We start from the raw sequence: 12,029 nt of genomic DNA, 5'->3' as shown, positions 1-12,029 counted from the left end.
TATCGCAATATGAATGCCCCGTCTGTCCCTCTTAATCATTACCTCGTATTCGGAAAACCAACAAAATAGAACCGACGTCCTATCCCATTATTCCATGTACCATTATTCAGGCATCATGGCTGCTTTGAGCACTCTTAATTTTTTCAAAGTAAACTTACCTGTCATCCAAGACAACCAATGAAGATCATCAAAGGAAACCGGCTGGCTGTTCAGAACAAGCAGTAAAGACCGGTAGGCAGACCACCCATCTGGAAGTGAGATCCAACTATGAGCTTTTTAACTGCAACAACTTTAATATACGCTATTGGAGCTTGAATTACCACCGCTGCTGGCACCAGACTTGCCCTCCAATTGATCCTCGTTAAAGAATTCTCCCACCACAGGATTTCGAGGGCCCACCTGTTTACCTCTGAGCAGTTTCCTGTAGTCTTGAACTCTCTCTTCAAAGTTCTTTGTAACTTTCTCTCCCGGTACTTGTTTGCTATCGGTCTCACAGCAGTATTTAGACTTAGGTAGAGTTTACCACCCAATTAGGGTTGCACTTGCAAGCAATCTGACTCCCAGGAGATCACATCTGAAGGAGACCTAGCAGCTAAGAGCCTCACACCCGCTTTGAGTAACAGCCCCTGTCAGGGAGATTTGCTGCAAAGTCAACTTCTGGAACGCTCACTCCTATATGCAAAATTTTCCAGCACCCAAAGGGTGCATAATTCCATGCTGAGCTCATCTGGTTCGCTCGCCGCTACTAAGGAAACCCCTGTTGGTTGTTGACTTATTTACATGCTTAAATTCAGCGGGTCATCTCATCTGATCTGAGAACAACAATATATTAGCTTGTTTTATGCCCGTGTTATACACAAATAATTGAGTATATCCCTTTCATCAAGCCATCTTGCATACCACAGGCCCGAGGATGGGAGACAATGCATATCAGGTATCCCTTCGACACTTTTCCCCTTTTTCAGGTATCCCAAATAACAATACAGGACTCTTTTGAGACCCCATAATTCGAATGAGTACACTCTAAATCCTTTAACAGGGATCAAATGGAGGGCAAGTCTGATACCAGCAGCTGTGGTAAATTCCAGCTCCAATAGTGTATATTAAAGTTGTTGCGGTTAAAAAGCTTGTAGTTCAGTCTCAGTTCCAGATGGGTGATCCACCTACCAGTGGTTACTGCCTGTTCTGAATAGCCAGCTGGTTTCCTTTGGTAATCTTCAACGGCTGCCTTGGGTCACCAGCAGGTTTTTTGAAAAAATTAGAGTGCTTAAAGCAGTTGTCATGCCTGAATAATGGTGCATGGAATAATGGAATAGGACCTCAGTTCTATTTTGTTGGTTTTCAGAATACAAGGTAATGGTTAGGAGGGACAGACGGGGGCATTCGTATTGCGACACTAGAGGTGTCAGTCACAAAGAATAATTTGAATAGTGGCTCAAAGTTATTTCTCAGAGTAAGCAATTTGTTTTACATATTTTCATATAAAGGAAAGGAAAAAGATTATTAAATGCTCATTTTAACATATATGATAGCTTAAGTAATAATCTAAAATAGCAACAAAAGTTATGATGTTAGGACCTCAACATTTTTTGTGATTCCCCCCCCCACCCCAAAGTTAGGCTTAGCAATGCAAAACCCCCATCCTGTGGGACAATTTCTTTTGTCCTCCATTAGTCCAGATGGAACATTTTAAACAAAGGTGTGACATCCCAAAAAGGTTAATACATTAGCAAAATTAATGTTTCTGTAAAAGATAATGTCTCCCTTTTAGTCTTTACTCAAAGCTGTATATTTATCAATCAGTTAATGAATATTAGAAAATTGCATTCACTGATCTGCAAATCTAAGAAAAGTTTTTTTTTTTTAAATTGATGCAGTAGTATGACTATTCAAGAATTCTTGAAACAATTTAACATAAATTATGTGGAATACATAATATCATGAGAGGGCAAGTTTGCATATATTTTAAAAAACATTTGCCATTATTTACAGCCAGCTACCATATATTATGATGATGATAACTATCAGTTTAAGAATTTCAGATATCACAAGTAAAATCTGAAACTTTCTGATTAATGGAATATGTATAGAATACTAAATGAAAATGATATAACTGAAATTGTCCATTGCAGTGATAATTGCCCAATCATTAACGACATTGAAATCTGTTCAGCTCAAATGGCATTTTGATTTTAAATCTTATTTTAAATACCAGGGGTAACTATTCAAATATAGTCTTTCTTCACGCAGAAGAACTTTCCTCTTGCCTGAAGAAACAGGATAGCCACTTGTTCATCTCTTGACAAAACCCTAATCATAAAAATCTATTTCATTAAAAAAAAGGGGGCAGATTAGTTGAAAATCATAGCTGCATCCAGAAAGGGGGGGGGAAACTGAATAGGTCGATGAAGTGTTATACACAAATATGTAATTATGTAAAAGTACTCTTAAAGCACATAAATTCTACTGCCCAGTGAACACACATGAGCCCTGGTACTGGTACTGGGCTTATCTGAATAAAAAAATCAATTATTCTCAATTCACTCAGCATTAAATGCAATCTATAGGCCTATGCGTATCATTTACAAAATCTAATTTTTGCATGCAGAAAAAAAATTCTGTTAAGTTTTTCATCATCAACATGATTAACGCTTTGCAGAACAATTAGTTCAAGTGTGTAATCATCGCCAAGTCTAATGTTAATATAAAGGGTTACCATGCTCTCTAGTATTCAGTTACTAATATTAAAAAAAAAAAAAAAAAAAAAATTTCAACATTGCTGTTTGAGTCATTTCTCAAGTTGCTATACGTTCATGGTCATATAATAAAGTGTCATCTACTATGGCTTTGACGAAAAAGAGCTGAAATTTTCCAATTCATGGAACATGCCAAAAAAATGCTAAAGAAAGATTGTATAACGGAAGTTTTCATTGCAATGATCCTGCTCAAATCATCAATCAGTTAATGGACAGTCAGGTTTAAGCCCAGAAAACACTACCCCCAACACTAAAAGAGCGATATATAGGTTGCTGATAATTAAAAGATCTGAACTGGCTATTTAGGGAGAATTCTCAACACAGCAATCACAGGACTTGAACATTTGGTTTGCACGTTTCTAATATTAAACAGAAATTATTAACACAAATAAATAAATTGCTTAGACAACTTATGCTGAAAGATATGTAACAAAAAAAAATGCTACCATTCAACTAAATTTTGGTTCTTTAATGATCAAAATGCTTCATTATTTCACAAACATTTCATATTTTTGGCATAAACCCTTTGAAGACCATAACATCCCAGACAGCCTTTCATTCAAACGACCACGATCACCCGAAATGATGGAAATTCTGATGTTGGTTTCTTCCCTCCCCTAAAGTATGCAGTAGCAGCTGCATTTTCCCCAATGCATTGTATCAGTTAATTGCTGACACGTTGCCCTAAAAGGATTTATTTGTAGTTTCTTATCTTTATTTTTAGGAAATAGAGAGGATGACATTTGAAATCTTTACTCTTTTTTGTGCGTTAATGGATGGGGAGGGGAGGAAACTGCTGTAACTCTGGAAAACCAGTTCAGGTGGTTCGGTATTTTAAACACACACATTAGCGAAGGCTTCAGCTTTTAAAAAGTTCAACTTTCTACATCTCATTTTACTAGATTTAAATTAATGATCTAAAGTCTGAAATTTCTGAAGTCACTGAAGTTTCAAAGTTTGAATGATTCTAAATCTTCAAATTTGCACTGTAGTTAAAAGCCTCTTGCTGAGGACAGAAAAAGAATGCAAAAGAGATGCAACTTAGAATTTTTGTGCAGATCAGTTAATAATGTACAAGCATAGAAGGAAAAAATGTACAAGCATTGAAGGAAAAATCAAGAATTCAATTTTAATGATAGAAAATCTGCTATCAAACTCCCTAAATTTTGCATTTTCCCAAAACTGGAGAAATATTCATTTCCAATTTAATTTTATCCAAAAATATAATTTTGTACGATGTCAGGAAAAGTGTAAGCTCTAGAAAAAAGTCCTACATGATAAAATCCAAATAAAGTCTTTATACTCCAAAGCTTTCAAAAAATATGAAATACAGTTTTTCAAAAACTTCTGGAAAAACAGAAATCAAATATTAAAGTTATTTTATTTTATTTATTTATTTATTTATTTATTTTTTTTTTTTGGTTAGAGTAGAGTGAAGGGTACCCCTTGTATTATCGCGAAGTTGTTGTTTCATTTATCGCCAAGCCAAGGGAGCGCGCAATGCAAAGTTTGTGTAATTCTCCGATTTTTTTTTAAGTGAAAATAGCTCAACGTGTACATGGATAAAGTCAAGGGAGTGCATAATGCCTAGTTTGTGCAATTCTGTGAATTTTTTTAGTGAAAATAGGTCAATGTATGGATACCGAGTCTGTGCATTTGTTTGACTTGTTATTTTGTCTTTGTATAGAGGCAATCTTTGGCACTAAAATTGATGCTACACAAAGCCAAAATAACAAGTGAAAGAATTACATAAACTCGTAATCCATGTACTGCCAAAAATTGCCAATTTTTGCCAAGGGGTATCCATAAATATACTTTGACCATTTTTTCTTCCATATTTTAAGTGCTCATTATGTAAAAGTACTCTTAAAGCAAATAAATACTACTGCCCAGTGAACCCACATGAACACTGATACTGGTCCTGGGCTTATCTGAATAAAAAAATCAATTATTCTCAATTCAAACAGCATTAAATGCAATCTATAGGCCTATGAGTATCATTTATAAAATCTATTTTTTGCATGCAGAAAAAAATTTCTGTTAAATTTTTCCTAGTCAACATGATTAACATTTTTCACAACAATTAGTTCAAGTCTGTAATCATCACCAAGTCTAATGTTAACATAAAAGGTTACCATGCTCTCTAGTATTCAGTAGCTAATACTAAAAAAAAAAATTATTTACACATTGCTCTTTGAGTTATTTCTCAAGCTGCTACATGTTCATGGTCGCATAATGATAAAAGTGAAAAAATAATAAATTATTCACCAGGTTAGCATCAACAATATAAATTATTAAGTAGGCGTAGAATCAACTATATTTCGATGTATAGAGGCTGTTTGCATATTTTTTAGACAATTTTGCTTTGCTATACAAAAAATCATCCATTTGGAATGCTTTTTATAACTACAACTATATTTTTGAAAGTATAAATTATCATCTGCTACTTGACAGTTTTGTTTTCATGCAAAATGTCACTTTTAAAGATGCAATGGATGGAACACTGTTTGTGTTCCTTCCGATGAAAATTATTCGTATACAGCTATTAAAAATTTTTTGGAAACCTTTGTTTTTCAATATTTCAAGCTACGATAAGTAATGTTGTAAACAATAAAGGGAAAAAGAACATCAAAATTTAGCTTCAAGTGGAAAATTTTTTCTAAACACGCATTCAATAAAAAAATGTTTGGAATGTGTGTATTTAATGTGTATTTAATTATGGCAAAGCACACTAGGGCTATCCTGTCTAAGAGGAGAGATGCCTTCGTGGAGGACTTTCTAAGGTAATCTGGCTCGTATACACGTTACACACGGGGAAAACCACGAAAACGCCCATGCAACCAGCCCGTTCGTGGGATTCGAACCTCGGACCGAACTACCAGTGTTCAGCGACTTTACCGCTCGGCCACTGGTGGGCCTATGTTTGGAATGTTGTAAAAATAAGACCTTTAACGTTAAAAAAATCCATCAAGGTCAAAGGACACTTGGAAAATCATTAAAATGCTGAGTATCAACTGTAAACTACATGATCTGCTGATTTGAATCTTAAAGTGAAAAAACATAGTGTGCATCATCTTTCTCCACAACATATCGCCAATCACAGAATGTGCAGCAAAATTCTTTGAGAAACATTTATACAGACAAAAATGGAAAAATGGTCACAATAGATGAATCTTGGATGTACTTAAATGACTGCAATAAAAAGGAATTCATTTATAAAGACGAGAAAAAAAAGATTAAAACATGGTTCAAGGAATCCAAAGAAAGTTTTTAAGGGACTTATGATTGTTGCTGGTTTTTTATACAAAGGCAAATTGAAAATAAAGAGAGTGGAGAAAAATGTTAAGATCAACTCCATATATTATCAAAAACATATTCTACACCCAGATTTCAAATATGAAATACCTTCTCTTTACACACAATGTGGTCAATCAGTAGAATTGCATCAAGATAAAGCACACAGCGACACATCAAAATCTACTGCTAATTTCCTGGAAAAAATTAAACAAGAAATGGGTATCAAGGCCATACAGTTCACCCGTATCCCTACTAAATCTCCTGATCTATCACCAATGTGTTTTTGTGCCTTGGGATTAATGGAATAAAATACTTTTTCCAATACTACAAAAGGCATTATGGTGTATAAAAATAGTGAAGAATAATAATGGCTATCAAATACAGTCAAAAGTCGTTAATCCGGACTCGTTGGGACTTCAGCGATTCCGGATTATCGATTTTTCCGGATTATAGATCATCAGTTTAAATCTGGTAAGATGGCATGCAGAAATTCTAAAATTAAAAATATGAAACCGTAATTTATGAAATAAAGAACAATTGTGATCTAAAGGGTATCAAAATTTACAAAAAAAAAAAAACTTAATATTTATTTGTTTACTTTATTAAACATTTCTTTCAATGTAAGTTGTTTAAGTTGCTTCGTTTTATGTGATAACACTTTCTCTTTAATTCTATAAGCAGACATAATTTCTTGTTCAGTTACAAAGTTCCGCTGCTCAAGTCCCGTAATTGCTGTGCCGAGAATACCGACTAACTTGTCAATCGAAATTTTTTCGTTTTCACTAACCTCTCTGTCACCTTCTTCATGTCTTTATCCATTTTTTGCAGCAATTCCACTTTTTGTTTGATGGACATCGAAACATACTTTCGTTTTGTAGATCCTTTGGGAGCTCCATCATCAGAAATTCTATTTGACATAATTGAAAGTTCAAGTTTACTTTTATAAAATTGTTCTTACAGTCCGAAAAATGTAATAAGCCAGATCCAGTTCGAAGATTAAGGAACAACGCAATCATCAACATTAACTCAAATAGATAATTAGATAATTTTAGCTTATACCGTTCGTTATACATTAAACGTGCACGCGAAAACACGGATATGCGCAGTCGTAGAGGTCTTACACGCACGCGTAAATGCCATGCGCATGTGTCAACGCGGTGCATGCGCAGAAAGTTTTTACCTTTGAGATCCGGATTATAGATCATTCCGGATTATGGGTGTCCGAATTAACGACTTTTGACTGTAGAATATTTAAAACATAAAAATTTTAGGTAAAATATTTCTGTAATTACAATGAATATTGTCTAAAAGATGTGCAAACAGCCTCCGTCAAATGTTTCAGTTTGAGATGTATGCTAAAACAGCCTCTGTCAAATGTTTCAGTTTCAGATGTATGCTAAGCAAAAAGAAGGCTATAGATTAAATTATTGATCACAGAGATTTATGCAACTAAATGATTGTTTCTTCAATATGGCTATTTAGTGCTGAAGTGAAATTAAGAATCAGGACTCGTCACGTTTCATTATGAAAAAATATCAAATACATAAAGCATACAAAAAAATTTGTGCAAAAAATGTTGCTGGTGGTCCAGATTTTGGACTTTGTACTGTATTTAAAATTCAAAAATGATGTTTGGGGTGAATTCCTTGATTCATTTCCTAACAGAACCTATGCTTCTGTAACAGAACCTATACTTCTACATTCATCACAGCACACTGCTTGTATGGACTATTCTTTCAGTGCTCAATAATTTTACATAACTTCATATACAGTAGTATAAATATGCAACATATTTTAAGGCTAAATTTGCACTAATTTTTAATAACATATGAGGGTTATTTGGAAACTAAGGTCCGAATCACCGTAGCTAATTTAATGGTGCGCTAACACTGAAACATGCATTCACTCCTGGCATGCCTTGCTGATCAAACGGCACCATTTGCATTGGTACTGTTGCAGTGTGCTGTGTACAGTGTCAATTCAGAATGTTTAAAACAATTGACCAGCCCACCGACTCTGAAATAAAGTCAGAGATTTGGTTTTTGACAGCAAGGAACATTCCAGCAGTGGAAATTCATTGTCAGATAAGTGATGTATGGCCTCAATGCTATGAGCGACAGCAAAGTGCGTAAGTAGGTAACAGTTTTCAAGGATGAATCGAAAAATGTCAATGATGAACCACAATTTTATCAGGCTAACACATCAGGCTAACATCGGTGATCACAGAAGATTTTGCCAATGCCATACATGAAAAGATTTATGAAAACTGACATTTTCAACTTTAGCACTGGAATTTCCAAATCAGGCTTGAAGAACTTTGCACAAAACTCTCTGAAAAGTTGCAGTTTCAGAACTTGTGCTCACATAGGTTCCCAGGCTGCTTACTGATTGATGAACACCAAAAAAAAAAAAAAATAGCTTGTGCTTGATATTTTGCTCCATAATGAAGGAGATAATTTTTAGAAAGGACTGTCACAGGAAACAAAACATGGTTTCTCACACGATCCCAGAGTCATAAAAAAAAGTTTTTTTAAAAAAATCTGTGATTTTTATAAGAAATCAGAGCTTACTTTCCAGATAGCCTACATATTTCTAGAAATTTACTACTCTTAAATTATCTTTTGCTATAATGTTTTTGAAATCCTTAATAAGCTCCAATTTACTATGTAATTTAATGAATATACACAACAGTATGACATAAAATCTGCAGTGATAAAGGGAAATATGCTTACACAAATTTTTTTAGGTCTTTTAAAACAACATGAAATGCTAAGTTATGCATACTTTTTAAAACATTTAATAACATTATAGGATGGAACTCAATAATATACATGCTAGGTTTATCTTTGTAGCTGCTCAAACATGAAGCAGTTTTAGAATATGATTGTTGACAAATAGCAGTGAAAAAGGCAAAGTCTCAGTATCACTGCCAAAATTATTTCATTCCCCTTTTTTGGGAAAGCAAGCAATAAACTAGGAAGAGATGATTAACTTCCCTAATATATGTATGAACAACAAAATTGTATTTCATGTAGTAAAGCACATTTATGTAACAAAAAATTCAGCTCATGATGAATGCACAGTGCACAAAATCAGAAAAGATGCATTTTTGTTTTCTGCAAAATATTAATGAAATGTCACCAAATCACTTGTGAAATTCTGCGGATGCTAAAGAAAATTATACATCTTTTTCTACTGAATTTTTATTTCTGATAACATTTTTGAACAAATATTTCATACTTATAATACGATGAGGAGCTTACAAAGAAACTACAGGTGAAGTTTAATGGTGCATATCCTATGATAAACACATATGGCATACATAGTCAACAAGCATGTCATGAAGAGTTATGAATGCACCATATTCTGTTTAAGGAAATTTATCAAAATTTACTTCTCTGGATTTATTCTGGCATTTTACCTGCATATTTTCACGACGTCGAGGAGGTTTCCATGTTACTTTTCCAGAAGCAGAATTAAAATAATATTTTCGCCCACTCTCTTCATCAACATATTCAAACCAATCATTTGTCAGAACTCGAAGTGGAATTTGATCAGGTCTAGGAATAGAAGGTAGTCTCCCAAGAGGCTTGGGGATGTTAGCATAAATAGGAGATACAGAATCCTAGGAAAGCAAGAAATTTATAAACTTCTTTTGATTAAAAGTCTATCAAAAATAAATATAAAGGAAAAAGTAAATTACAAAGCTTATTTCTCAGCAAGAAAGCATGAATTCATGGAAATAATTAAAATATCAATACCTACATGTTTTCCCACCAACTGCAAAAGTTTGGCAGAGATATCACCAAACTTTCCAGCAGAAGGCCATTCCATTTCAGCAAAAGTTTGTTACTCGTTATTCAGTTAGATAATCACAAACTGCTCCTTGTTTAATTCAATAATCAGCAAATACAAGTTATGGATACAGCACATAAAAACTTAAATAAATATGAGCTTAAACTTTGAAGAATATTTGAAAAACAAATTCTTCAAAATTAGCACCAATCTTTTCTGTGGTCATAAATCTCTAATGGTGTTTAAAACTACAAAATATGTTAACTTCTTTGTGAACTCAGTGCGACATAAATTTGTTTAAACACATATATAAGTGGTATCATGGGGTTCCATGGTGTCTTATAGCACCTTTTTCCAAAACTTAGAATGTTTTAAATGTTTTGAGAGTGCACACCAATATAATCACTTCTTTAACTTCGAAAATAACTCTACTGCTTGCTGATATGTAGAAGTTATATTCAAAATTTTATTCAAATTTCCCTTCCCAAAAATGTAAGATATACATAACAAAAAGAAAAGAAATAGCAATTAATTTATATACTTCTTTAGAAAAAATGGCTCTACTCTTATATTCGCCCTAAGATCACCAAATGTGGCGATATATTTTCTGTGCTGGTTTTTGGCGCAGTTGCGTTGCTGTGCGGGGGTTTTGGGGATGATGTTGTTTGTATGGCAACCCTTTTGATGTTCAAACTTAACTATTTTGCTGCAGTGGTTTGATTGCTCATTGGTTCGTGTCGTGAGTGTTTTGAAATGGCCTATGTTGCAATGATAGACGTGGTGGCAAGATTTCAGTCGCGTATTTTAGATTTTGTGGAAAGTAAATTTAGTATTAAAAGGTATGATGTTGGAGTTGTTAACAAGCATTTTGTTCACGAGTGTGTTTATGAGGATTGAAGGGTATTTTTGGAATTTCTATGAGACTTTTAAAATGGAGTCCGGAATGCAGAGCTGCTATGAGAACTCCGACGAACCAGGGCGTTTCTGATACTTCTTGTGTGAATTTGCAGTCAAATGCTTGCTGGTAAAATATGTGGCTGTCAGCAGAGTTTAAGATTTGGATCGTGGTTTTCGTGTAGTAAGTTAACTTTGGAGGAAGTTTTTATCATTACTTTTGAAATTTTGAATCGCATAAACAGATGCGATATAGCAAAATTGTGGCACTTTTGTTCAAAGACGTTGTGTGAGTGGCGAAATTTTATTATGTATTATGGTAAGTGCATTTTATTTCACTGTTTTTATTTTGTAGAATGTTATGTTCAGTTTTTTTATTATGAATTTCTGTTGTTATTGTTGCTTTTTGAATTGTTTGTAATTTTAGTTATTTTAGTTTATTTTGTTGATTTGTGCACAATGCTAGATTGTGCAATTCGTAGATTTTTTTTAAGTTTAAACAAGATGCTATGTACACGGTATTCTTTGAACTTTATTGTTGTTAATTTATTAAAGCAAGGTGTGCATAGTTCGTAGATTCGTTCATTGTCTAGATTGTGCAATTTGTACAGTCAAAAGTCGTTAATCTGAACTCGTCGGGACTTCGGGGATTCCGGATTATAGATCTTCAGTTTAAATCTGGTAGAATGGCATGCAGAAATTATAAAATTAAAAATATGAAACCGTAATTTATGAAATAAAAATCAATTATGATCTAAAGGGTATTAAAATTTACAAAAAAAAGCTTAATATTTATTTGTTGACTTTTTATGTGATAATACTTTCTGTTTAATTCTATAAACAGACATGATTTCTTCTTCAGTTACAAAGTTCCGCTGTTGAAGTCCTATAGTTGCTGTGTCAAGAATACTGACTAATTTGTCAATCAAAATTTTTTCGTTTTCAATAACCTCTATGTCACTTTCTTTACTATCGGAAGCGAATTATAATGACGAGGAATTTGATTTAAATCATATCAAAGACGGAGTACATCCAGATGAAATACTACATTTAGTAAGGAATTATAAGCCAAATAAAATAAAAACATCTGCCCTGAAGATAAGGATAGTGCTGACAGATCAACTTCCAGTTCATTGCGTGCCGCGACGTCCCCCCCCCCCCCCGCAGAGCAGCGTGAAATTGATAAACAGATTTCGGAATGGTTAGAGAAATAAAGGATATGCCTTTATACATTTTTTGCAGAAATTCCACTTTTGGTTTAATGGACTTTCAAACATACTTTCACTT

The 12,029-nt window shown here is 33.8% G+C and overlaps 1 protein-coding gene and 1 long non-coding RNA gene across 4 annotated transcripts in view; one reads left to right on the top strand and one right to left on the bottom strand.

The window, feature by feature from the left end:
• The window catches only part of LOC118188587 (rho GTPase-activating protein 12-like), a 131,158-nt gene that overhangs the window by 100,885 nt on the left and 18,244 nt on the right, over window positions 1–12,029 (bottom strand). For 2 of the 3 annotated variants that reach the window (XM_035359063.2, XM_035359064.2), the window contains exon 3: window positions 9,475–9,678. The exons of the other annotated variant lie outside the window; for it this stretch is intronic. In XM_035359063.2, the coding sequence (XP_035214954.2) occupies window positions 9,475–9,678 (204 nt within the window). The remainder of the gene's footprint in view (window positions 1–9,474; window positions 9,679–12,029) is intronic. 3 annotated transcript variants of the gene reach the window in all.
• Window positions 1–12,029, top strand: part of LOC118188588 (uncharacterized) — a 64,719-nt gene that overhangs the window by 40,165 nt on the left and 12,525 nt on the right. The window lies entirely within an intron of this gene.

Source organism: Stegodyphus dumicola, chromosome X1, assembly GCF_044657685.1.
Source record: "Stegodyphus dumicola isolate Sdum_Otavi_A_Nest chromosome X1, ASM4465768v1".
NCBI lineage: Eukaryota > Metazoa > Arthropoda > Arachnida > Araneae > Eresidae > Stegodyphus > Stegodyphus dumicola.
This window is presented reverse-complemented; position numbering and strand designations above follow the sequence as displayed.